Raw genomic sequence first — 22,690 nt, 5'->3', positions numbered from 1 at the left:
GAGAGAGCATAAGAGGTGAATGTGCACAACACCATTCTCGACACAGCTACCGAGGCCATCCACAGGTGCCTTCTCACCCATGGCTGCACCCCAATAACTTTACTCAGATCAGGACAACACTTACAGGTAATACACTTGAAAACCTCAGCAAATATGTGCTCAAATTTGAATCTGGTGCGGAATACAATACATGATGTAATTATTTCTCAAGTCTTTTGTCTGGTGGGGAGTTTTGATATTTAGATTAAGTGACTTTTCCCTAGAATATATTCTAATATCAATGTAATTTAATTGATTTAACATTTATCAATGATCATGTTTCATCCCTCTCCCACCTTTTACGTTCCCCTCATGCCTTGTCACCTGTTTTTATGAGATCCACAGTGCCAAGCAGCCTTTTAAGTGAGTATGAAATCCGGCAAACTTAATTAGGTTTTACTGTTTAAATGATTGTTTCATGTCTCTTATATTTTTCACGCATACAGGATGCACCCAGATTCACTTCAACTAGGTAAGTACTGTGCACAATATATGGTGCAACTATCTCCACATTTACTTCATTACAGTGTGGCAACCCGGCACGGTGAGCGAACCACCTCCTCCCAAACAGGACACAACATAGCTGGCAAAAAGCCAAAAAGGCATGTTTAATCCTAAATTAAACAAAGACTCATACGGAAAACCATACAACAATGAAAAAAACCTGGGAGGAAGCAACGGTCCTATCCTTCGTGGGTGGACTCCCGTCACCCACAAGGACCGGTCTCTCCGTACAGGAGCCCCATGGCTGGGAGAGCCCCGAATGAGTGGAGAAGCAGGCTATTTAAGCCCTGCTTCTCCACCTGTTCCTCAGGTGCTCTGCATGTCCTTAATTGGCCCGGGCCGGGTTGCCACAACAGATACAGTACTACTAATGTGATCCTGTTCAACTATCATCCTCACCTTTCTCTCTCTGCCCCAGCTCACTCTTTTAAAGGTTGCCTTGTTTGACGACTTATTTTGTCTGGTGTGTAGTTTAAAGTGTGTGACATTTTCAATTGGTGAGTAATCCATAAAAACCTCATCAATCAATCTTTCTCATAATATCTGTCATCTCAAAGTGTAATTTGTCACTGATCTCTCTCTCTGTGTGTGTGTGTGTGTGTGTGTGTGTGTGTGTGTGTGTGTGTGTGTGTGTGTGTGTGTGTGTGTGTGTGTGTGTGTGTGTGTGGTAAATATTATTATTATATTATGTCATGTTCCTCTGGCTCACTTTGAATCAACATTTCAAGATGAATCGAGATCAGCCCCAAACATCCATATCTGGAAATAGGGGCCTAATGAACCAACAATCTTGTGTATCATGCTAGATTTAAAAGGCTAAATCGTAAGTCCCTTTTAGCCAAAACTCACAACATTAGTGTCAAATGATAAAGCTTGGCATGGCCTACAACTTTTCCATCGAGACCATTGTCTTCTGCCTTACTGCATATCCACAATTAAGATTTAACTGAAAAACCTACTTTTCACACCTCATCACAGAACGAGTCACAAATTCGAACCAAACCACCTCTAATTTATTCCTCATAAATTGATTCCTCAAAAAATCGAACATTTCATATGCCTTGAAATGGCCTATTGCCTGCATTATATGAAGTAAGGCCCCCACAGGTTAAACAGTTGGAAGCAAAGACTACTCTGATATTATGCATGCATGTTTTACCATCTTCTCCTAAACCGTTTTTCCAGTCGTCATGATTACCTGCTTCAATTCTGCAACCTATTTCTACATAATTCCACTTGAAGCCTGCTTTCTATTTAGATCATGTGGACCATGTACGTGTATGTGCAAGAGATAACTGAAAAACAAATGCGAAAGGTGTGAAAAACAGGCCTACTTCAAGAACACTGTTTTACGTGTCTAGTGACCGGCAAAAGTTCACTAGACATGTTCATTAAAATGAATGTACACCTCGATTCAAGTACATTTCCATATGAAGTCCTAAAACTATTTCAATTTCAAATTAATTTATTACTTTTCATTTTGAGTTAATAATTCTATGTGCAGTGTGTACGATTTACTGAGGGGGCAGATTGCAAGAACCTGGAATTGCACAACCCCCCACACGACCGTACCCCACCGTAGCCTGTATTGGCCTGTAAGGTGCCAGTATGTACTTCCAAAAGGATGTCATGGTCTTCAACAGCAGCGAGTGGCAAAGTGTGATGGGAGCTAACAAGTTCCTTGATAGATTCCTCAATTCCTAAATACTTACTAATTGTAGATGCTATGGATAAAAGTGTCTGCTAAATGCCCTAAATGTAACAGCAAATTACATGTAGTTATTAAGTCTGTAAAACTATGGGTCTTTTACAAGTTATAATATGATAATCAATTAAAAACGCATCCTCTCTATTGCCGTTTGTCCTATCTGGGTTACAAAAATGATGCAGTGCAACATGGCGGGGGTCAATGGAAGAGGGCCCGCTCCCTCAGTAGAAATAAAGGGCCCACTCTGAGGTAATTAAAATAACTATTTTTCCTAAATTCAACGGATATACACTAAATAAGACACTTATAAATATCGCATTCCATTTCTGCCCAGACTGTTCCGCTAGATAGCACTCAGTTATACACACTGCACCTTTAATGTAGAGTTCTAATCAATTATACACACTGCACCTTTAATGTAGAGTTCTAATCAGTTATACACACTGCACCTTTAATGTAGAGTTCTAATCAGTTATACACACTGCACCTTTAATGTAGAGTTCTAATCAGTTATACACACTGCACCTTTGATGTAGAGTTCTAATCAGTTATACACACTGCACCTTTAATGTAGAGTTCTAATCAGTTATACACACTGCACCTTTGATGTAGAGTTCTAATCAGTTATACACACTGCACCTTTAATGTAGAGTTCTAATCAGTTATACACACTGCACCTTTAATGTAGAGTTCTAATCAGTTATACACACTGCACCTTTAATGTAGAGTTCTAATCAGTTATACACACTGCACCTTTGATGTAGAGTTCTAATCAGTTATACACACTGCACCTTAGATGTAGAGTTCTAATCAGTTATACACACTGCACCTTTAATGTAGAGTTCTAATCAGTTATACACACTGCACCTTTAATGTAGAGTTCTAATCAGTTATACACACTGCACCTTTAATGTAGAGTTCTAATCAGTTATACACACTTCACCTTTAATGTAGAGTTCTAACCAAATATACACACTGCACCTTTAATGTAGAGTTCTAATAAATTATACACACTGCACCTTTAATGTAGAGTTCTAATCAAAAAGATAGAGTTGCTCTAACAAAGTCGACGTTTCATAATTACCTTGTCATGTCAAACAAGGGACGGAAAAACAAAGAACATTTAGATTTCAGGGTGTACAGAGTGACAGGCAATTGTTTATTGAGCACTTCCTGTTCTTGTTCACGTTGGCAGCAAGAGAGGATAGTGACTGAATATGCATCTCTGGAGATCAAGACCCTCCCAGACCACACAAACCCTAAAACCAAACTCTAACCCTAAAACCAAACCCTAACCCTAAAACCAAACCCTAACCCTAAAACCAAAAATTATTTGGAAACCCAATCCCTCACCACAACCCTAGTACAAAAAACTGAACCATCAAACCCCACCTAAAAGAACCCCTACCCCTAGAACCCTATTTATATGTAATATAACATAAATATATAATTAATTAAGGGCCTAATTTCAGAGGTCCTTACATATATATTAACCATTGTACTTCATAAATGTGTTTATCACAATCTGTATGTTTGTATGTATTTTGCAAAGTTTGTACATATTTTAACATTCAAATGAAAAAACATTTAGCGAAAACATTTGTTGGTTCTTTTGTCAGAAATCCCCCGCTACCTCACATGTGCATGGCCGGGGACAACTTACTCTTAGGATCGAGTACTTTCTTCAGTCGTGATTAATGTGTCAATGATCCAAAAAACTATTTAATCTAACAATTTTGTTTAAATGTCGCAAGCAACAATTTTTTTTATTTACGGTTAGGATTAGAACATCTTCCCGGTTACAGATACTTGAAGAATCTCACAAAAAAATAAAATATGTATAGTTTGCTAATTTGTTACATATTTAGCTTATAACTGCAGACAAAGTCAAATTTAGTCCCCAAGGTCCTGTTATCGTCCATATTAAAGCCCACCCCAAAGGACTTTACCCACCGAAATAACTACAGAAATATGGCCCTCATGAAGATAAGAACTGATTCGAACATGCCTGAACAAACAAACTAAAGATCCACAAAGCTCTAGTTGGAATACAACACGCAAGGATGTCATCGGAATCATGTTTGAACTAACTATTCTCAGACGCAAATATGCAAAGCAACGCAGGGTATTCAGGAAGCCTGTAATAAAAGGGTCAGTGTTAGGGAATCTTTCTTATAGGAAGGCTGCAAAGATTAGGGATTGCAGTACCGCTCATCCTAGAATTGAACACCAAAGTCATTACACTTCCTTCCTTATATTATTCTCATAACTTATTATTTTCATCTACGATTTTACTAGATAATACTGCATGTGAACCTGTTGATATCTGCTGACGTTTCCACATTAACTTGTTTTGTTTTTATAAATGCCAATCATTGTACTGCCTTCTTAAGATTGTTTGCTTTGTTTTGTAGGATGCTGATGTCCCTTTCTCTTAATTCCCTATTCAAAGGCACAGGCAACACCGGCCCGCTTATATATATTTATGACTATAAAACACAATTTTTTAAAACATTTCAATTTTTTGCATTACAAATATATATATATATTATATATATATATATATATATATATATTATATATATATATAGATATTATATATTATATATATATATATATAATATATATATATAATATATACATAATATATATATATATTATCTCTATATATATTATATATATATATATATATATATATATATATATATATATATATATATATATATATATATATATAATATATATAGAGATAATATATATATATTCATATATTATATATATATATAGATATTATATAATGTATTATACCACCGGTAGTGCTGCACGATTTGGTGAAAAAGTCATATTGCGATTATTGTGGATAATATTGCGATTTGCGATTGCGATATAATAAACAAATGGTGTAATGAGTCTACTTGCTTGGTTATCAAAGAAAATGCACACAGATTACTGATCATTTTAAAATGTTTCTTTCTCAACTCAAACATAAAAACTTAAACTAGCATACAAAATACAAAAACATGGGCACAGTACTGTTTTCAAAATAACAATATTTTAGAAAATTAAATAAATTATAAAAATATATATTTTTCAAAATAAAGGCATTTCTGCTGCGCAAACTTGTTTCGTTTTCTCAATAGTACAACTAAATAAAATAAATACAATAAATAAGAAAATACATTGTTTTATTAAAAAAATCGCAGCCTTTTGCGGTTAGACAATCGAAAGGCTGGTATCGCGATTGCGATTCGATTAATCTAGAGTAGAGCAATAACCACCAGGTATGAGTGTGATAGGCTGTGAACGGCTTGTAGCGGTTACAAGCCATTTTGATAATCTGCCTCTTCTGACATCACAAGTGGGCCTGTCCACCTAGATGTATGATGGCTAGATGAGCAACGTTTGCTACAGTCCTCTGAGTAGGCAGGTAGAATGATCTATCCAGTACAAATCGAGCTTGACACGGCCACTTGTGATGTCAGAAGAGGCAGATTTGAACACGTAAACGTAGATTTGAACACAGTGTTTTATCACATTCATTATCCTGCAAATGCAAGGGATTTTATCAGTGGGACACAGGCTCAATGACCAGTGTGCCATCTCATTCATCGCTAGATACTGACTCACCTATTCAAAGGAATATCTTTTAGATATTCACTTTAATTCTTAATAGGCTAGGTCATAACGGCATAATTGTTGTGCGGATATAGTGTTAAATGTAGCAAATAAAATGTCAATGCCAGGGGGTTACTAATTTATGTTTTGATACAAACTAATCTCACCTAATTTTTGGAAAGGATTATAGAAAGATAGATGGATAGATGGATAGATAGATAGATGGATAGATGGATAGATAGATAGATAGATAGATAGATAGATAGATAGATAGATAGATAGATAGATAGATAGATAGATAGATAGATAGATAGATAGATAGATAGATAGATAGATAGATAGATAGAACTTTTATTGTCATTGCACATGTTACAGAGCAACGAAATTACCAGTTACATTCCGTCCAAGAAACATAAAAGACAATGTGGGGAGACAGGACGGAGAGACTGTCAGAGGCTCGTTTGATAACAAACATGCTGCCTTCTTTAGAAAATAAAAATAAAAAGCTAAACAAGAGGGTAACGAGGGAAAAAAAAAGTGAATACCTAAACTATGCTCCTCTAAGGGGGGCACAGTGTAGGGATTAGCAAAAAACACCTTTGCACATAAGCAACATATTGAAAACATCACAAACACATGTGGGAGGGGGGAAGGGTATCGGGGAGGGGAGGTGTCACAGCTCAGACCCCGGGGGGAGGACGCAGCCAACGGGCGCGTCGCATCACTCACGGCGTACTGTACTGCAACGAGGGACGGAGAGGGGGGGGGGGAGTCCAGTAGGCGGTGAGTCCAGGGGGTGTGTGTGTTATCTGTCTTGTGTGTGTGTGTGTGTGTGTGTGTGTGTGTGTGTGTGTGTGTGTGTGTGTGTGTGTGTGTGTGTGTGTGTGTGTGTGTGTGTGTGTGTGTGTGTGTGATTCCAAGGACTCCATCTCCACCCAGACTCAACAGTGTCTCTCCCGTCTGATGCTGGTGACGAGGACACGACCGTCGCCGTGGAGACGACCACGAAGAGTTCTGAACCTGAGACAAAGTTCACGGGAGGTGGAGGATAGGAAAAGGGTGGCAGGGCATCTGTTTGCATAACAACCAGGGGAGTGGAGAGATATCAGCCCCAAGGCCGAAGTGGGGGAGCCGAATGAAGATAATGATTGATTTGGGTCAGGCCGACCTCTGATACTCTGTATTCCAAACTCCAGAATCCACCAGGCCGCCAATACCAGGCGGCCTGGTATATTGGTAAATTATTTACCTTCGACGTCTTTCCACATGGATCCTGCATGTTGTTTCCATGTCTTCCCCATGTTCTCTTTCAAAGATAATGAACAAAAAGGTTAAACATTGATGGACTAGATTATTTAAAACAATCTTGTGAGTAACGTCTCAGGGCAGAGATTTTCATTCAGGGCACCATGGCGGACTTCGGAGTGATGCTGAGGGCTGCTGGAGACTTTGGATTATTTCAGAAGATTCTACTCATAGCCATATGGATCCCCTTCCTTTTACTATCGTTTATCTTTGCCAGCGTCCTCTTCGCTGACTCTGACCCGGAGCGCCACTGTAACACAGACTGGATCCTGGGGGCCGGTCCCAACCTGACAGAAGAGGAGCAGCTGAACCTGACCGTTCCCCGGGAGCCAGACGGCTCCCTCAGCCGGTGTCTGATGTACGCTCCGGTGAACTGGACCCTGGACTCCATCCGGCAGTATGGCCTGAACCACACCACCGCCTGCCGGGACGGATGGGTGTACGACCAGACCCTGTACCAGGCCACCATCGTCACCGATGTAAGTCTTAGTGTGTTATGGGTTTTGTGGTTTTGAGAACAGTTCTTGTTTCACAGCTCTATGTGGTTCATACAGTTTGATCTAGTTTGTGACAAGGCGAACGAGTTGGCAGTGGCCCAAACGGTGTTGGGGGCCGGCATTCTTATCGGTTCGCTACTGTTCGGACCTTTAGGAGAATCGTGAGTTTTATCTGTATTTCGGCTGGATATTTTTTCATTTTCTGTCGGGATGGAAATTGGCGGGCACCTCAAGATTCAATATTTTTAAAATTAATTTTATTGATTTCTTGGTACTGATCTATCGCGGTTCTGTAAATATTGGGATTCTATAAATGTAGCGATTGCATTGCATTATTATTAATACTGTATCCCTTATGTCTATGTATTTCACACATCAATATTCATCATAAAAATATATGACTTATTCTCGGCTACTACTATTTATATAATAATATAAATAAATAAAAGTGAGACACAAATTCTAAATAATAACAATTCAACCTTTTTTCTGCCAGGTTTGGCCGCAGACGGACCACTCAGATTCCAGTGCTGTTCCTTTTTATATTCACGCTCACAGGTGGCCTTAGTCCCAACTACTACTTATATCTGGCCTCCCAGTTTGGGGCAGGTATGGGGTATGGGGGCTTCCGGATGAACGCCATCGTGCTGAGTGAGTACACCAAAACGCAACACGTCTCTTTCTCTTCTCTTACGTCCACACCAGGAGCGACCAAAGCGTCAAAGACGCTTTGGTCGCTCACAAAGTTTCGCTGCAAATTTTTCTGTTCGCTTTGGTCTCTCAAGTCGCTCATACAGTCGTACAATTCAATTATGCAGACGCATTTAAAGGAGCCGTATGCGTTTAAGGCCCTACAGACAGCCATATCAAATAGTGAACTCTCCCACCTTGGCCATATTGCCGAGACGGTTTTGCTTGTTCGATAAAGTGCTTCGACAACAAGTAGGACAGTGATTCCCCCCAATATAAAAAAAATCCTAAAATGTAGGCTAATTACAACCGAGAACAAAAAAACCTGCGTGCTGTAGTAGTTAAAATATGTTTCACTGATCTGCAAATCATGATCTGCACTCATTCGTCGCACTCAAAACAAATAGACATTGGCGCACATGGCTAATTTGCATACGTGCACAGGACTGGTTGGCTCCGCAAGGCAAATAATGGAACATATCTATCTATCCCGGCCTATCTGTCTATCTATCTATCAATGCGTGTCTGTCTTTTAATGTGATGTATTGTGTGTATGTCCAGTCAGACTTGTTCTGTGTGGTCTTGTAGGCTACTGTCCTGTGTGGGCCGAACCACCTAAATGGATTCCCGACGATTTGTGTCGTTTGGTATTAATAAAGACTTGACTAGGCTATCTATCTATCTAGACTATTTAATTAACAATTATTCACCTCAGGCTCCGTGAATAGTGGGGAATAGAGGGATAAAAGACAAGAGATATATCCCTTGTCATTTATCCCTCGTCTTGTCGATTAGTTTGTTTATGTGACGATTTCAAAAACTTTTTTGTTTTTGTTTAAAGCATGCTACACGCGATTGGTTGGTTAGATTGGTGGCATGGAGAGCAAATTAAAATGATTCCCGCTTAAATACGAACGTTCTAGATGTCATCATCATCATCGGGTGCCCATCAACCTACAGCCGCGATTAATACTTCAGCCGACATTTTGTTCAGTGAGTGAATAAAGGTAGGTAGGAACCAAAGTGCCTGCCGATGTTCCCTGGGATCCACGCAAGCGAAGAGCGTCTACATTCCGATTGGCTGTCAGTGTTTGGACGCTGAAGCGAATCATAGTCATTTGCATAAAGTTAAAAAGTTTTCAACTTCTTTTTGACGCTCTGGTCGCTCAACTTTGGCCGCTGGTAGCGTTGGTCGCTTTGGTCGCTTTGGTCGCTCTTGCCCATAGAAAGCGAATGACTTCCGGCGATTTGGTCGCTCAATTCGCTTCTGGTGTGGACGTACATAGTAGTCTTTACTCAGCTCAGAACCCAGTGCAATTATAATGTAAAGGCAGAAACATCAGTCAAACATTAAGTGCAAGTCATTCACCATAATCTTGGATGTAAATATACGACGAAACTGTTAATCTTCAGACAATTCCATTCAGATTCAGAATAATGGTATGCTGAACCTGTAGCCTATAGTATAGTTTAACCTGCATTATGTACGTTTGCCCAAGGTGGGGGACAAAAAAAAAAGATTTATTGAGAAAAATCCACCCACTTTCTAGTTCAGATATTTTTCTATGGAGGACTGAGCCGAAGTCGAAAAAAGGACACAGTGCGGGTTTAAACAGACGCATAAAATGCAAAGAAAAAGCTGTTTTCCATCCACTAATTCTTTGACCTCAAAACTGAAACACAAAAGGCCTGTTGTCGACACATGTCGAGGGTTTATGCCATGTGGGCTATACTGCTGACTGAATATTGACTCACGAGCATGGCTCTCCTTCCCTGCAGTGACTGAGTGGATAGGGATAACCAAGCGCTCCCTGGGTGCGTGTGGGGGCCAGTTCTCTGGGGCTGCCGGGCTGGCGTGTATGTCGGGGATCAACTACCTAACCCGTGATTGGAGGCTGGCTCAGTTGGTCATGGCGGCGCCGATGGGCCTGGTTGCTGTCTACATATGGTATGTATGGGTCATGACGTGCAGCAGTGGGAGACAGGAGTCACGCGTAATGACGATTCAGGGGGCCCCTGAGAGGGAGAGGGCCCTAAAAAGGGTCCTGGGACATAAATCGTATATTATTTATTTATGGACTATTTCCCCAAATATTTTAAATTCAATTAAACAATTAAACATTGTGAATTTCCTTCTTTTTTTTTTTTTTGCATTAAGGAATTAATGTAAAAAAAATAATGTTTTTCAACATTCATCATCATTATTTGGCAAAAAAATCTTTGGGTTTAAAGGAAGTTTAGGAACTTTGACATAGTTGTCTTTTGTATCTATGTGAGTTTAGGTGGCAATCTCTAAGATTTCTGTTTCGTTATCTTTGTCTTTTAGGTGGTAATTCTTTCAATAGATAAAAGTAGTGTTGCAACAAACACCCAGTTTCATAACATTCATTATCCTGTAAATTATAAAACTTTTATCAACGGGAGAGAGGCTCAATCACCATTGAATAACCTCATTCAGTGCAAGATACTGACTGACCTATTTACAGGAATATCTTTTAGATATTCACTTTAATTCACAATAGATTAGGTCAGAACAGCCTCATTTCTGTGTGGATATAGGGTTGTATGTAGCAACTTAAATATCACTGCCAGGGGGTTGCTCAGTGATGCTTCAATGAAAGTCCTTTCACCTTACTTTTGTAAAGGTTTATACCGGAGTCGGCCCGCTGGCTGCTGGACAGGGGGAGGGCAGAGGAGGCCAAAGAGTTGATCCTCAAAGCAGCGGCCATCAACAGACGCACCGTTCCAGAATCCCTATTCGAAAAGGTATCGTGCAAAGGTCTATTAGAAATAATATATGTATATGAATATATTGTGAACTATGAATGAGTTCATTTTAATCTGTGTGAACTGAACTTTGAGCTAGCTCTTGGGAAGTTGAAACTTGCACAACACCAAATATAGTTATCATATTAAAAGCGTTTTTATCATAATATATTTATTTAGGTCTACTAAACTAATTTATTTAATGGTTTGTATTTACTTGTTTATTCAATCAAGTATCATTAGCATGCATATTAGGTCAGCCTTCTTATTTATAACAAACTTTTTAAGCATTTAAGTGTTTCAGTTACAATTGAACAGGAGGAACCCAAGCACCCCAACAGGAGGAACCCAAGTTCTATTAAACCAGAGGTTTATTGTACGGAGGATGAGAACAGTAGGGAAATAACAGGAGGTGGACAGGCGAGGGAGGAAGACCGCGCAGGACTGAGTAGGTGGTCGGAGAAGATTGATGGAAAGGCAGGCAGCGCTACAGGCAGGCAGATGAGCACAAAGGGTTGATTTCAGGCAGGTAGGGGGTTGTTGATCCTGGGGCAAGGAGAACATGGAGATCAACAACACATGGAAACATGGAACACAAAACTAAGCTAGAAATATTGATTTCTCTGGAGCCTAGAATATGTTTCTAACAGTTGAAACAACAGTGGCGGGTGAAGAACCAGGCTTTATATGCAATTGGGATGATGACTGGAGATGAATTGACAGGTGTGCATCATGAACAGGTGGAGTTGCAGGAGAGGTGGGCTTGGTAAGGGGCCCTGCCACTCTGCTAGTCCCTGATGAACCGTCTTTAGAAGTTTGAGAAGCCAAGAAGGACTTGTGCTTTTTAACCGTCATTGAGTGTAGACCACTCTGCCACGGTCTGCACCTTCCCTGTCTTCACCTGACCGCTCTCAAAGATTTATCCTAGGAATGAAACCGAACCCACATTGAACTCACATTTCTCTGCCTTAACGTACAGCTTATTCTCAAGGAGTCTGTGGAGAACCTGTTTCAAATGGATGATGTGTTCCTCCATGTTGCCGGAAAAAAACAAGGCCATAGATTTATGAAAAAACTGAACAGTTGAGGAAGTCGTGGAGAACATAATTTGCAAGAGCCTGAAAAACAGCTGGGGCATTTGTAAATCTTTTTTTGAACAAGTGGTGTTTGGAAAGCCGTTTTCCATTCGTCTTCCTTCCTATTTCTAACAAGATGATAGGAATTACTGAGGCCCAGCCCGGAGAAGATGGTCGCTCCTTGGATGGGTTCAAAAGCTGAATTTATCTAAGGGAGAGGTTACTTGTTCTAAACAGTGCTGTTATTTAGGCCATGGCTGTAACAATTTCTAATTATTATCATATTTATTTATTTCTATATAAGAAACAGACACTCGTATATTGTTAATATTTCAGAGGACACTCTGGGAATTCTACTGAAAATTAATAATATAATCTCATCTAATCCATAACAGATTACAGTGAATAAAACTGTGGAGAAAGGGGGCATATGGGTCCTTATCAAATCACCTGTGCTTCGAAAACGCTTCCTGATCATAGTATTTGCATGGTGAGTTGTAGTCTACCCAATGGACTCAATCGAAATATTGATAAAAAACTGAAAGCAACCTAGCACTCATTATAGCATAACATTTCTGTTACAACACAAGGTTACAAGGCTCCTTCCACAGATTTTTTTTTTATTGAAACAGCATTACTCCAGGGGTCTGGAGCTCCTTAAGCAATCAACGCTATTGACAAATCATCCATCGATGCTGGTGTTCGTTTTATTATCCGTTTGTGTGTTGTATCCCTTTTTGTACCAGTCACAAATATTCAAAATGTGAAAAAGTTCTGTCCTCGTGAAATACATGAAATAAGTAGAAGAATACAGCGACCTGTGTCTTATACTTTTCTTAAACTCTTCCCTATCAAATCTTTTAGGTTTGCAGTGAGCCTCACCTTTATCTGCCTCGGGTTTAACGTGGGGAAGTTTGGGCTGGACATCTTCCTGACCGAGCTGCTGTTCGGACTCACAGAGTTACCGGCTCATCTGCTGTGCTTCTGGCTGTTGGAGCTCGCAGGCAGGAAGTTATGCCTGATGTTCACCATCCTGGTGGGGGGTCTAGCGTGCCTCAGCATCCTGGCTGTTCCCGCAGGTAGCACACATTCCCGGACACATTATATAGGTGGACGGGACAGTGTAGGGGTGTGGGTAACAGAACACTTTTGGTTGGTTGTAATCTGTAACCTCACCACTGGATGCCACTCAATCTCTCGTACTGCACCTTTAATGACATGTATTTGTATTCACTGTAAGGCGCTGTGGATAAGAGTGTCTTCTTTTGTAGTAAATCACATGTTTCTTTGAAGCTAAAGATGGTAGATTTGGCTTCATATGCGTTTCCTCTCTGTGTCATCACAGGAAATGCCATCGCTGTGACCGTGTTGGCCATCACGGCGCGGATCCTTATGACAGTGGGTTCGAGCATATCCAGCGTTTACATTCAGGAGCTGTTTCCCACGTCCGCGAGGTAAGAAAACAACACACCTTGAGGTCCTTTGAGTGGACCTCTGAGTTTATTTAGTTTGTCAATCCTGATGGCGATAATGGTGATGATGATGCTTTGTGTTGATGACGAAGAAGATAAGGGTGATTAGGATAATGATTATGATTAATAATGGGGTTGAAGGGGATGAGGATGATAATGGAGAATATGAAGACAAGGACAGTGATGCTGATGATGTTTTCAGACATACTGCAGCTGGACTAGGGGGCCTAGCGACTAGAGTGGCAGGGCTGTTGGCTCCCTCAGTCAACCTGCTGGTCGTGTACCACTACTCCATACCCATCTCAGTGTTCAGCAGCCTCACCTTGCTGGGTGGAGCCCTCATCTTCCTGCTTCCAGAGACGCGCGGGATAGAGCTGGCAGACTCCACCGCACAGGCTGAGATCCAGAGGTAAAAACTGATCCATAATCAATAACAGGCCGAGTGCCGGAGGTAACAACTGATCCATAATCAATAACAAGCCGAGGGCCTGAGGTAAAAACTGATCCATCATCAATTACAGGCCAAGGGTAGGAGATGCCAACTGATCTATATTCAATAATTGATCCGAATTTGAAGTTTGGCTTTAAGTGCCCAGCTTGTTGTTGGTCTACTCTAGGGGTTGTCACTCTTGTCCAAGTTGTGACATACATACGCAAACACACACACACACACACACACACACACACACACACACACACACACACACACACACACACACACACACACACACACACACACACACACACACACTTTTCATGACCACAGTTGTACAACACAGTACCATTCTGATTGTCTTTCTTGCATGTGCTATTCTGTGTTGGGTTTCAATGGCAGTAATGGAACCAAAATGGAGACGGGAAGAAGGTCTATCACTGATGACCACACTGCTGTTATTACCTCAAGCAAACTCTAGACTCACTGCCACATGACCACCACCACCTTCAAGATCAAATTATCGTGTGTGTGTGTGTGTGTGTGTGTGTGTGTGTGTGTGTGTGTGTGTGTGTGTGTGTGTGTGTGTGTGTGTGTGTGTGTGTGTGTGTGTGTGTGTGTGAGAGAGTAGATGACAGGGGAAATAATATGGTTTAAATTGTAGAATTGAAGTTGTAAATCTTGTTTGTGTCTTTTCCATCATCTGTTGTAGTTAATTGGGTATTATTCAGTTGATTGTGTTCACCTGTCTCTCAGTGTTTTAGTTTTTGTTTGCTATTGAAACGATTTTTCATAAAGTCAAATATTCTGCTCATTTAATATCTGTCCTGAGTACAAATCTTTGATAGTTGCTTGAGATCAGTGGAATTGATATTTGGTGAGTGTGAACTGAACGTACCCGTTTGCAGCTCCTGAGCGCACTGTTTACCTGCATTCCGAGGATTTACTGCGACCGGCATGCCAGCATGGCTTTTAAAAACTATAACAACAATTTAGCTACCACTGAAGCCAATAGTGCATTAGCATATTTGAAAGTGTTTCAACAAACAAGTACTGATTTGAACGGCAAAAAAAACTATTTACTAATTGAAGCCTCCGACCAGACTCAATGACAATCATCACAAGAAGGGTAAGCACTTGAGCCAACACCCGCAAAGTTTCAAGATGAATCGAGATCAGCCCCAAACATCCATATCTGGAAATAGGGGCCTAATCTGTAGCCTCTCCTGCTAGTTTTAAAAGGCTAAATCTTAAGTCCCATTTGGCCCACACTTACAACATTAGTGTCAGATGATAAAGCTTGGCGTGGCCTACAACTTTTCCATCAAGACCATTGTCCTCTGCCTCACTGCATAATCACAATTTTGATTTAACTGAAAAACCTACTTTTCACACCTCATCCCAAAACACAAATTCTAACCAAACCACCTCTAATTTATTCCTCATTACCCAAATAATAGTTTTTTATCAATCATTTCATATGCCTTGAAATGGCCTATGACCTGCATGATATGCAGTAAGGCCCCCACAGGTGAAACATTTTGAAGCAAACAACACAGATATTATGTATGCATGTTTTACTATCTTCCCCTCAACCGTTTTTCAGTCGTCATGATACCATCTTTATTGGATTCAATATGCAAAGGGACAATGTAATCCTCAATTAAATTTGCAAAAGTTATTACAATAAAAATAGAATAACATTTTGTCAAATTCTTGAGTTTCTTTATTCAAATTGAAAAGCTATAGCGTCCCCGTGATTGCAATCCACTTCGCCATGCTCCGGGTGTTGCGATATTCAAATGACATTTCGATCCGCAAAACGCTTTGCAAAAGATTTGGCAAAACGTTTTCCAAAACGTAATCCAAAACGTTTTCCAAAAAGTCAATATGCAAAGTGGCAAACGTATCAGCTAATCAGTGTCTGGGCGGGAACTACGTCACTTGCTCGTAATTTCCTTGTTCACGTTCGTATGTGTCTTGTATTGAACATGTATTGTTTTTGTATTGAACATGTATTGTTTGTTGTATTGAACATGTATTGTTTGTTGTGTTGAACATGTATTGTTTGGTTTCTTCAATTACACCTCTGGTCAAGCAAACCAATATTTTATTATAAACCTTATTATTTTTGTTAGCTAAATGGCATATTCATAAATGTAAATACTCGAATCAGAAACCAATTTTTGTTGTGTTTAAGAATGAAACCAGGCAATACATGGGGAATATTCTATGTTCTAGAAATGGGAAAGCTATTAAAACACCTAGTGTGTGTCTTTATAATATTTTTATTTAAGTTAATGCTGCATTTTGTATTTTTTGTGTCTGTATTTTATGTGTCTGCCATGTACCCCCTGGCTGTTGTTGTATTGCTAATTGTCAATAAAATGTATTAAAAAAAACAACGTTTGTGTGTCAGGAGATTATTGATACGCTCCGAAGTTTGGCCGATGATGTGGAGAACAATCGTGTTGAAGACACAGATGCAGCAGATAGAGTGCGTGTTCTGGGAGATAGGATAGACGACTTATCCTCTCTGGTATGTTTTGATGCCAGTATGGTAAACACAAAGATTTCCCAAGTGCTACAGGCACTGGGTGGGAAACTTAAAAAGGTCGGGAGACCCACCGTGGAGATACCCTTGGAGGCAATAGGAAGTGACGTAGTTCCCGCCCAGACGCTGATTGGCTGATACGTTTGCCACTTTGCATATTGACTTTTTGGAAAACGTTTTGGATTACGTTTTGGAAAACGTTTTGCAAAACGTTTTGCCAAATGTTTTGCAATGCGTTTTGCGGATTGAAATGTCATTTGAATATCGCAACACACGGAGCGTGGCGAAGTGGATTGCAATCACGGGGACGCTATAGCTTTTCAATTTGAATAAAGGAACTCAAAGAATTTGACAAAATGTTATTCTATTTTTATTGTTATAACTTTTGCAAATTTAATTGAGGATTGCATTGTCATTTTCATATTAAAATACACTTTGAATAACGCATCTCCATGTCAGGTACATTTCTATATGAATTTCTAGAACTAATTCAATTTCAAATGAATATATCACTGATAGTTTTGACATATACATTCTAGGTGCAGTTTGTATGGTTTACTGGCATCTAGTGGTCAGGTAGCAAATTAAAATAAACTGGATTTCCACCACCCCCAACACGACTTAGGAAAATCTACCATAGCCTGAATTGGCCTGTAAGGTGCCGGTGGGTGCTTCCAAAACGAAGTCATGGTCTTTAACAGCAGCGAGTGGCAAAGTGTGCATTGAGCTATCAAGTTCCTTGATAGATTCCTCAATTCCTAAATACTTCCTAAGTGTAAGAGGCTTTGAATTAAAGTGTCTGCTAAATGCTATAAATGTAACTGTAAATTACCTGTAGTTATTAAGTCTTTAAAACTATGGGTAATAGTAAGTAAGTAAGTACAATTTATTTATAAAAGCACATTTATAACTGTTTGCAGTGACCAAAGTGCTCTACATAGTGCATTCAGTAGGCAAACATGAAGGCAAAATAACAACAACATTAGAATAAAATAAAAATAAAAGACATGAAACCGGACATCCACACACAACAAAGGCAGTAGTGCAGAGGTCAGATAGTTAATGGGGAGGGAAGGCAAGGTTGTACAGATGGGTTTTGAGCATTGATTTAAAGGCATAAATGGAGGGGACATCACGTATGTCCGGTGGCAGTTGGTTCGACAGCGGAGCAGCTATAGCGAAGGCCCGGTCACCTTTTTGTTTCAGTCTGGAGCGGGGGATGTGTAGAAGACCCTTATTAGAGGATCTTAGGGACCTAGTGGCTGAGTGGGGGTGTAAAAGGTCTGATATATAAGATGGGGCCTGACTATTGATGGCTTTGATCACCATAAGAACAGTCTTAAAAATGATCCTTTGTTGTACTGGCAGCCAGTGAAGGGAAGCAAGAACGGGAGTGATATGCTCCCACTTTTTCGATCCAGTCAACAGTCTTGCTGCTGCATTTTTAACTATTTTGAGGAGTTATGAGGGACGGAGGGAGACCAAGGTAGAGGGAGTTACAGTAATCCAGCTGTGATGTTACGAAAGCATGGATGACTATTTCCAGATTGTGGTATGATAGGGAGTGCTTTATTTTAGAGATGGTTCTGAGCTGGTAGAAGCTGTTCTTCACGACAGAGGGAAAAAGTATCCCTATTAGCTTTCAATAAAAAGATTAAGCATATTATGAGTAACATCTGCCTTTGAAGTCACACCACCAAGATGCTATGAGTAACTTGATATTGACTTGTGCTACACCTGTAGGGTAAGAGGAAACATCCTGCCTCGTTTCGGGTAAATAAAGACAGTGCCAAGATGCTCTGAAGTAAATGGCAAGAATAAAAGTATCTCCATGCCTCCAGTCAATATGTAAATGCACCTGCTAGGCACCTGCCTAGTCATACACACCGGCACACTTTATTTTAAACTTACAGATGAGGACAGGATCGACTTGCAATGAATACCATGACCAGCGTTAAGCACACCATGGATTACATGGTTTAGGAGCTAAGCATTGATAGTCATTGTTTTAAAAAGAGCCACATTCTTGGCGCAGTGCTGTTCCAGGGCCTGATCATGATTGACTTCGGAGAGATCCTCAGACATGTCGGAGAATTGGGATTATTTCAGAAGTTGCTCCTGCTCGCCCTTTCGTTCCCGAATATGATCCTGTCTTTAAACTACGGGAGTTTGCTCTTTGTGGAATCAGACCCGGAGCGCCACTGTAACACAGACTGGATCCTGGGGGCCGGTCCCAACCTGACAGAAGAGGAGCAGCTACACCTTACCGTTCCCCGCGAGCCGGATGGCTCCTTCAGCCGCTGTCTGATGTACGCTCCGGTGGACTGGACACTGGACTCCATCCGCCGATACGGCCTCAACCACACCACCGCCTGCCGGGACGGATGGGTGTACGACCAGACCCTGTACCAGGCCACCATAGTCACTGATGTAAGTTGTGCTGTCAAGCCCAATGAAGGGATTAGGAATTGTAACTTTGGGACTGGTCCCTCACAAGATAGTGACACATCCTAATTCCTCTTTCTTTTAACAGTTTGATCTTGTTTGTGACCAAGCTAACCAGGAGAAGATCGCACAGACAGTATTAATGTCTGGATATCTTCTTGGCTCCCTCTTATTTGGATACTTTGCCGAGTCGTAAGTGTATTATTCAATGAATTATTAAGCAGTAACTTTTATACGAGAGAATGACTTATCGTGATGCACTTCTTTCTAGAATTGGCCGGAAGCGTGCAATACAAATACCGACAGTGCTTTTGATGATCTTCATCGTGGCAGCTGGATTCTGTCCAAACTACTACCTTTACATCGGGACTCAGTTCATGTCTGGGGTCGGGATGGGAGGCTACCGAGTCAACAGCATTGTGCTTGGTAATATATATGAAACTTATTTTTTTTAATATAGTTCATTAATAAGTACCTTTGGATGCTGTTGGGCTTGATGTTAAGTCACGTCGAGAGCAACTGCCTTTGTCTGAGAGTAGGCGCCCCTGTTCCTTTTCCTCCCCGCAGTGACCGAATGGATGGGCACTGCCAAGCGGTCTCTTGGCTTGTGTGTTTGTCAAATATTTAATTCTCTTGGAAGCATGTCCCTGGCGGGCATCATGTACCTGATCCGGGACTGGAGGCAGGCGCAGCTGGCCATCGCCACCCCCATGGCCCTGGCCGTCATCTACATATGGTGAGTAGATCCAATCTTTGTTCTGATTGTCGTGATTGGACGGCGGAAACTCTTGCTCGTAGAAGACCATTGGTTGCGGAGCATTCGGCATTACTCTTTCTAGGCCATGACCACTCTAATTCAGATGGGTTTTTTTTACCACTGTTTTGGGGTCTTCCTGCAGATATTCTCAGAAATGCGATACCAAAGGTGGATGAATCTGAAAAGGCTGATCTTTCTTGTGCCGCTGTGTGGATGGGCAAAATTACGATTTCTGAAAAAGTTTACATAGAACTTTATTGGCCTAATATATAACCATGCAAGATGAGATCATTCATAGATTTGTCATTGTTTGAATGTAGGCGGCAAGTGTTTCAAAAATGTTGGTGAAAAGCATGAACAGGAAAATCTACAGCTGGGCTTAACTAACTAACAGTTCAAACCAGCCAATAGTGTTCCGTAGCCCCATACTGACAATCATTTCCTGACCCTTGCATCGGTGTGGACCAACAGGTTTATTCCCGAATCAGCACAATGGTTGTTGAAGCAGGGGAAGACAGAGGAAGTGAAAAAGCTGATTCTTAAAGCGGCAGCCATCAACAAACAAACAGTTCCAGAATCTCTCCTGGATAAGGTAAAATAACTGCAGCTACAATTTGGATTGTTTTCCTTTCAAAATAACTTCCCTGATACCTTCATCACCTCATGGTTGCGGATGCTGATACACATTTCTATCTTGTTTCCCAGATTTCTGAGAAAACGATTGAGGAGAAAGGCGTAATGGACCTTTTAATCCAATCCTGTATACTAAAGTATTTCGTTATCATAACCTTTATATGGTATGTGACACTCATTCATTCATATTATACTATGCAATATTCCATTAATAATATATTATATAAATAATTGTCTTTGTTTATATATTGTAAATAACTGTAAAGTAAAAACATACATGTATATGATATATATCGTACATATAATATATATAATATACATATATATGTTTTAGTTTTTTATGCATTCATATATCAAGGTATAATCAAGTATATAACGTGTATAAGTAATATTCATTTATCAGTAATATTAATGAAAATATATATATTTCAGGAAATCCATGTAAAATGGAAATTACAATTTAATCTGAGAAATGCTCACTGTTCTTGTGTTGATCATTGATCCCCTTCTCTCCTCTTGCTCATGGTTCTTCCTCAAGGTTCTCCATTAACCTCGCCTACCTGTGTGTTGTCTTCAACATCTCCAACCTGGGACTGAACATCTTCCTCACCCAGTTCATGTTCGGCCTCAGCGAGATGCCGGCCCACATCCTTTGTATCTGGCTGCTGGAGATACGGGGCAGGAAGGTCTCCCTCATGGCCACGGCTCTCCTCGGGGGATTCTTCAGCTTATTAGTCGTCATGGTTCCCAGAGGTGCAGTTTGGAGCCGGGGACGGTGCAGTTCAATCAAAGATAAACAGGCCTTATGATGTTTTGGATTGGTTATGGATTATTATGTTATGTCATTATAGACCAAGCCCTCCTTGTTGGCGTCTTGGTCATCACAGGGCAGTTTTTCTTGATCTGGGGGATGTCCATATGTCATATTTACATCCAGGAGCTGTTTCCCACATCCATAAGGTAGGCCTTGATAGATATATATATTTTTTTTTTTTCAAATTGTAAAATATTTTTGACAAATATGTAAAATTAATCATAATTATTCTAGTCGATGTTTCGATGTCTAGTCGAACATTGAACATTAAAACATTAAAAACATTGTGTGCACATGTATATACGTTGCGTTATTTTGGAGTAAAAAGAATGTCAATAAACCCATCCACAATAGAACTTTTCGAGCATGTGATTTATGGTGTTGTTCCGCCGGTTTCAGACACACGGCCACGGGACTCTCCACCTTGGTGGTGAGGCTGGCGGGGCTGCTGTCCCCGCTGCTCAACCTGCTTGCGGTGTACCACTGGACCATACCCATCATAGTGTTCAGCACCCTGGCCCTGGGGGGGGGGGCCCTCACCTTCATGCTCCCAGAGACCCGGGTCGTGGACCCTCCGGACCCCCTGGACCAGATGGAGGCCATGGACCAAGAGGGCAAGCAGAAGTCGGACGACGGCTCGGGTGAAAAGACCAAGACGTAGTAGAAATGTGTGTGTCAACGTTTGAATGTTTTACATTGTTAAAGGGCCCCTATTTGAGGCTGATAATTACGAAATGCCTCGTAATGACGAGGTTGGAAAAAGGGAACCTTTAACTTTGTTGTGTCATGAATGTTGAACTGATAAATGTGTACAGATTGTCCTGTTTTGAGATTATTAATTGAAAAGCGGACACTTATTGTGTGCAATAACCGTAACTTGAAGTAGAGATTATGAGACCTTTTGGAGACACAGTTTCCAAACCTACAACAGTAAGGGTATCCCTTCAGAATAAGGCCACATTATTTAACCATATTTAACAGTATTTATTGCAGTATAAAGCATTATTATATAGAAGTAGCATCAGGGTTAGGGTTAAAGCTACGGTTAGTGTTCGGATTAGGGTTAACTAATCATGTATCACTCCTCTTTACAGGTAATTCTAATAACCATTAATTACAGTCTGATCAAGCGGTTTTCTCGTTGGCGTCTCCCTTGCCACCATAACCTTATTTCACTGTTGCACAATAAATGGAAACATACAGATACATGTACATAATACAAAGCAGCTGGCCTGCGGTAATGTGAAGATCTACACAAAGTAGAAAGCTATTGTGCAGTAAAATGTTTATGTGTTGCTTGGTAACAATCCAGTTGCAGATCCTTTTCTGTTGACGGAACCAAATAAATGAGTAAATAAACAAACAAATCATTGACTGTTGAC

General features: G+C 40.5%; 3 protein-coding genes across 7 annotated transcripts in view; all 3 read left to right on the top strand.

Moving 5' to 3' along the window:
• LOC132463058 (solute carrier family 22 member 13-like) overlaps positions 1-18,946 on the top strand; it is a 33,959-nt gene extending 15,013 nt beyond the window's left edge. Inside the window, exon 10 of the mRNA XM_060058952.1 lies at positions 18,848-18,946. Coding sequence (XP_059914935.1) covers positions 18,848-18,866 — 19 coding nt within the window. The 3' untranslated portion in view covers positions 18,867-18,946. The remainder of the gene's footprint in view (positions 1-18,847) is intronic.
• LOC132463057 (solute carrier family 22 member 13-like) lies at positions 6,714-14,924 on the top strand. 5 transcript variants are annotated; one of them, XM_060058949.1, is made up of 11 exons: positions 6,714-7,102; positions 7,389-7,650; positions 7,726-7,829; positions 8,165-8,319; positions 10,138-10,306; positions 11,004-11,124; positions 12,596-12,690; positions 13,065-13,279; positions 13,546-13,654; positions 13,875-14,081; positions 14,508-14,924. In XM_060058949.1, the coding sequence occupies exons 2-11, from the start codon at positions 7,528-7,530 to the stop codon at positions 14,584-14,586; spliced, it is 1,377 nt and encodes a 458-aa protein (XP_059914932.1). In that variant the 5' UTR covers positions 6,714-7,102; positions 7,389-7,527; the 3' UTR covers positions 14,587-14,924. The 5 variants fall into 5 exon arrangements, 3 of the variants coding, with proteins under 3 accessions (XP_059914932.1, XP_059914933.1, XP_059914931.1); XM_060058950.1 differs by lacking the exon at positions 6,714-7,102 and adding an exon at positions 7,180-7,196; XR_009526964.1 differs by lacking the exon at positions 6,714-7,102 and having other exon boundaries at positions 7,203-7,650; positions 14,508-14,694; positions 14,737-14,924.
• LOC132463061 (solute carrier family 22 member 13-like) lies at positions 18,287-22,680 on the top strand. Its single transcript, XM_060058954.1, has 9 exons — positions 18,287-19,089; positions 19,193-19,296; positions 19,376-19,530; positions 19,672-19,840; positions 20,333-20,453; positions 20,567-20,658; positions 21,033-21,247; positions 21,346-21,454; positions 21,708-22,680. The coding sequence occupies exons 1-9, from the start codon at positions 18,715-18,717 to the stop codon at positions 21,967-21,969; spliced, it is 1,602 nt and encodes a 533-aa protein (XP_059914937.1). The 5' UTR covers positions 18,287-18,714; the 3' UTR covers positions 21,970-22,680.
• Positions 22,681-22,690: the final 10 nt, after the last annotated feature.

This window comes from Gadus macrocephalus, chromosome 8, assembly GCF_031168955.1.
Source record: "Gadus macrocephalus chromosome 8, ASM3116895v1".
NCBI lineage: Eukaryota > Metazoa > Chordata > Actinopteri > Gadiformes > Gadidae > Gadus > Gadus macrocephalus.
This window is presented reverse-complemented; position numbering and strand designations above follow the sequence as displayed.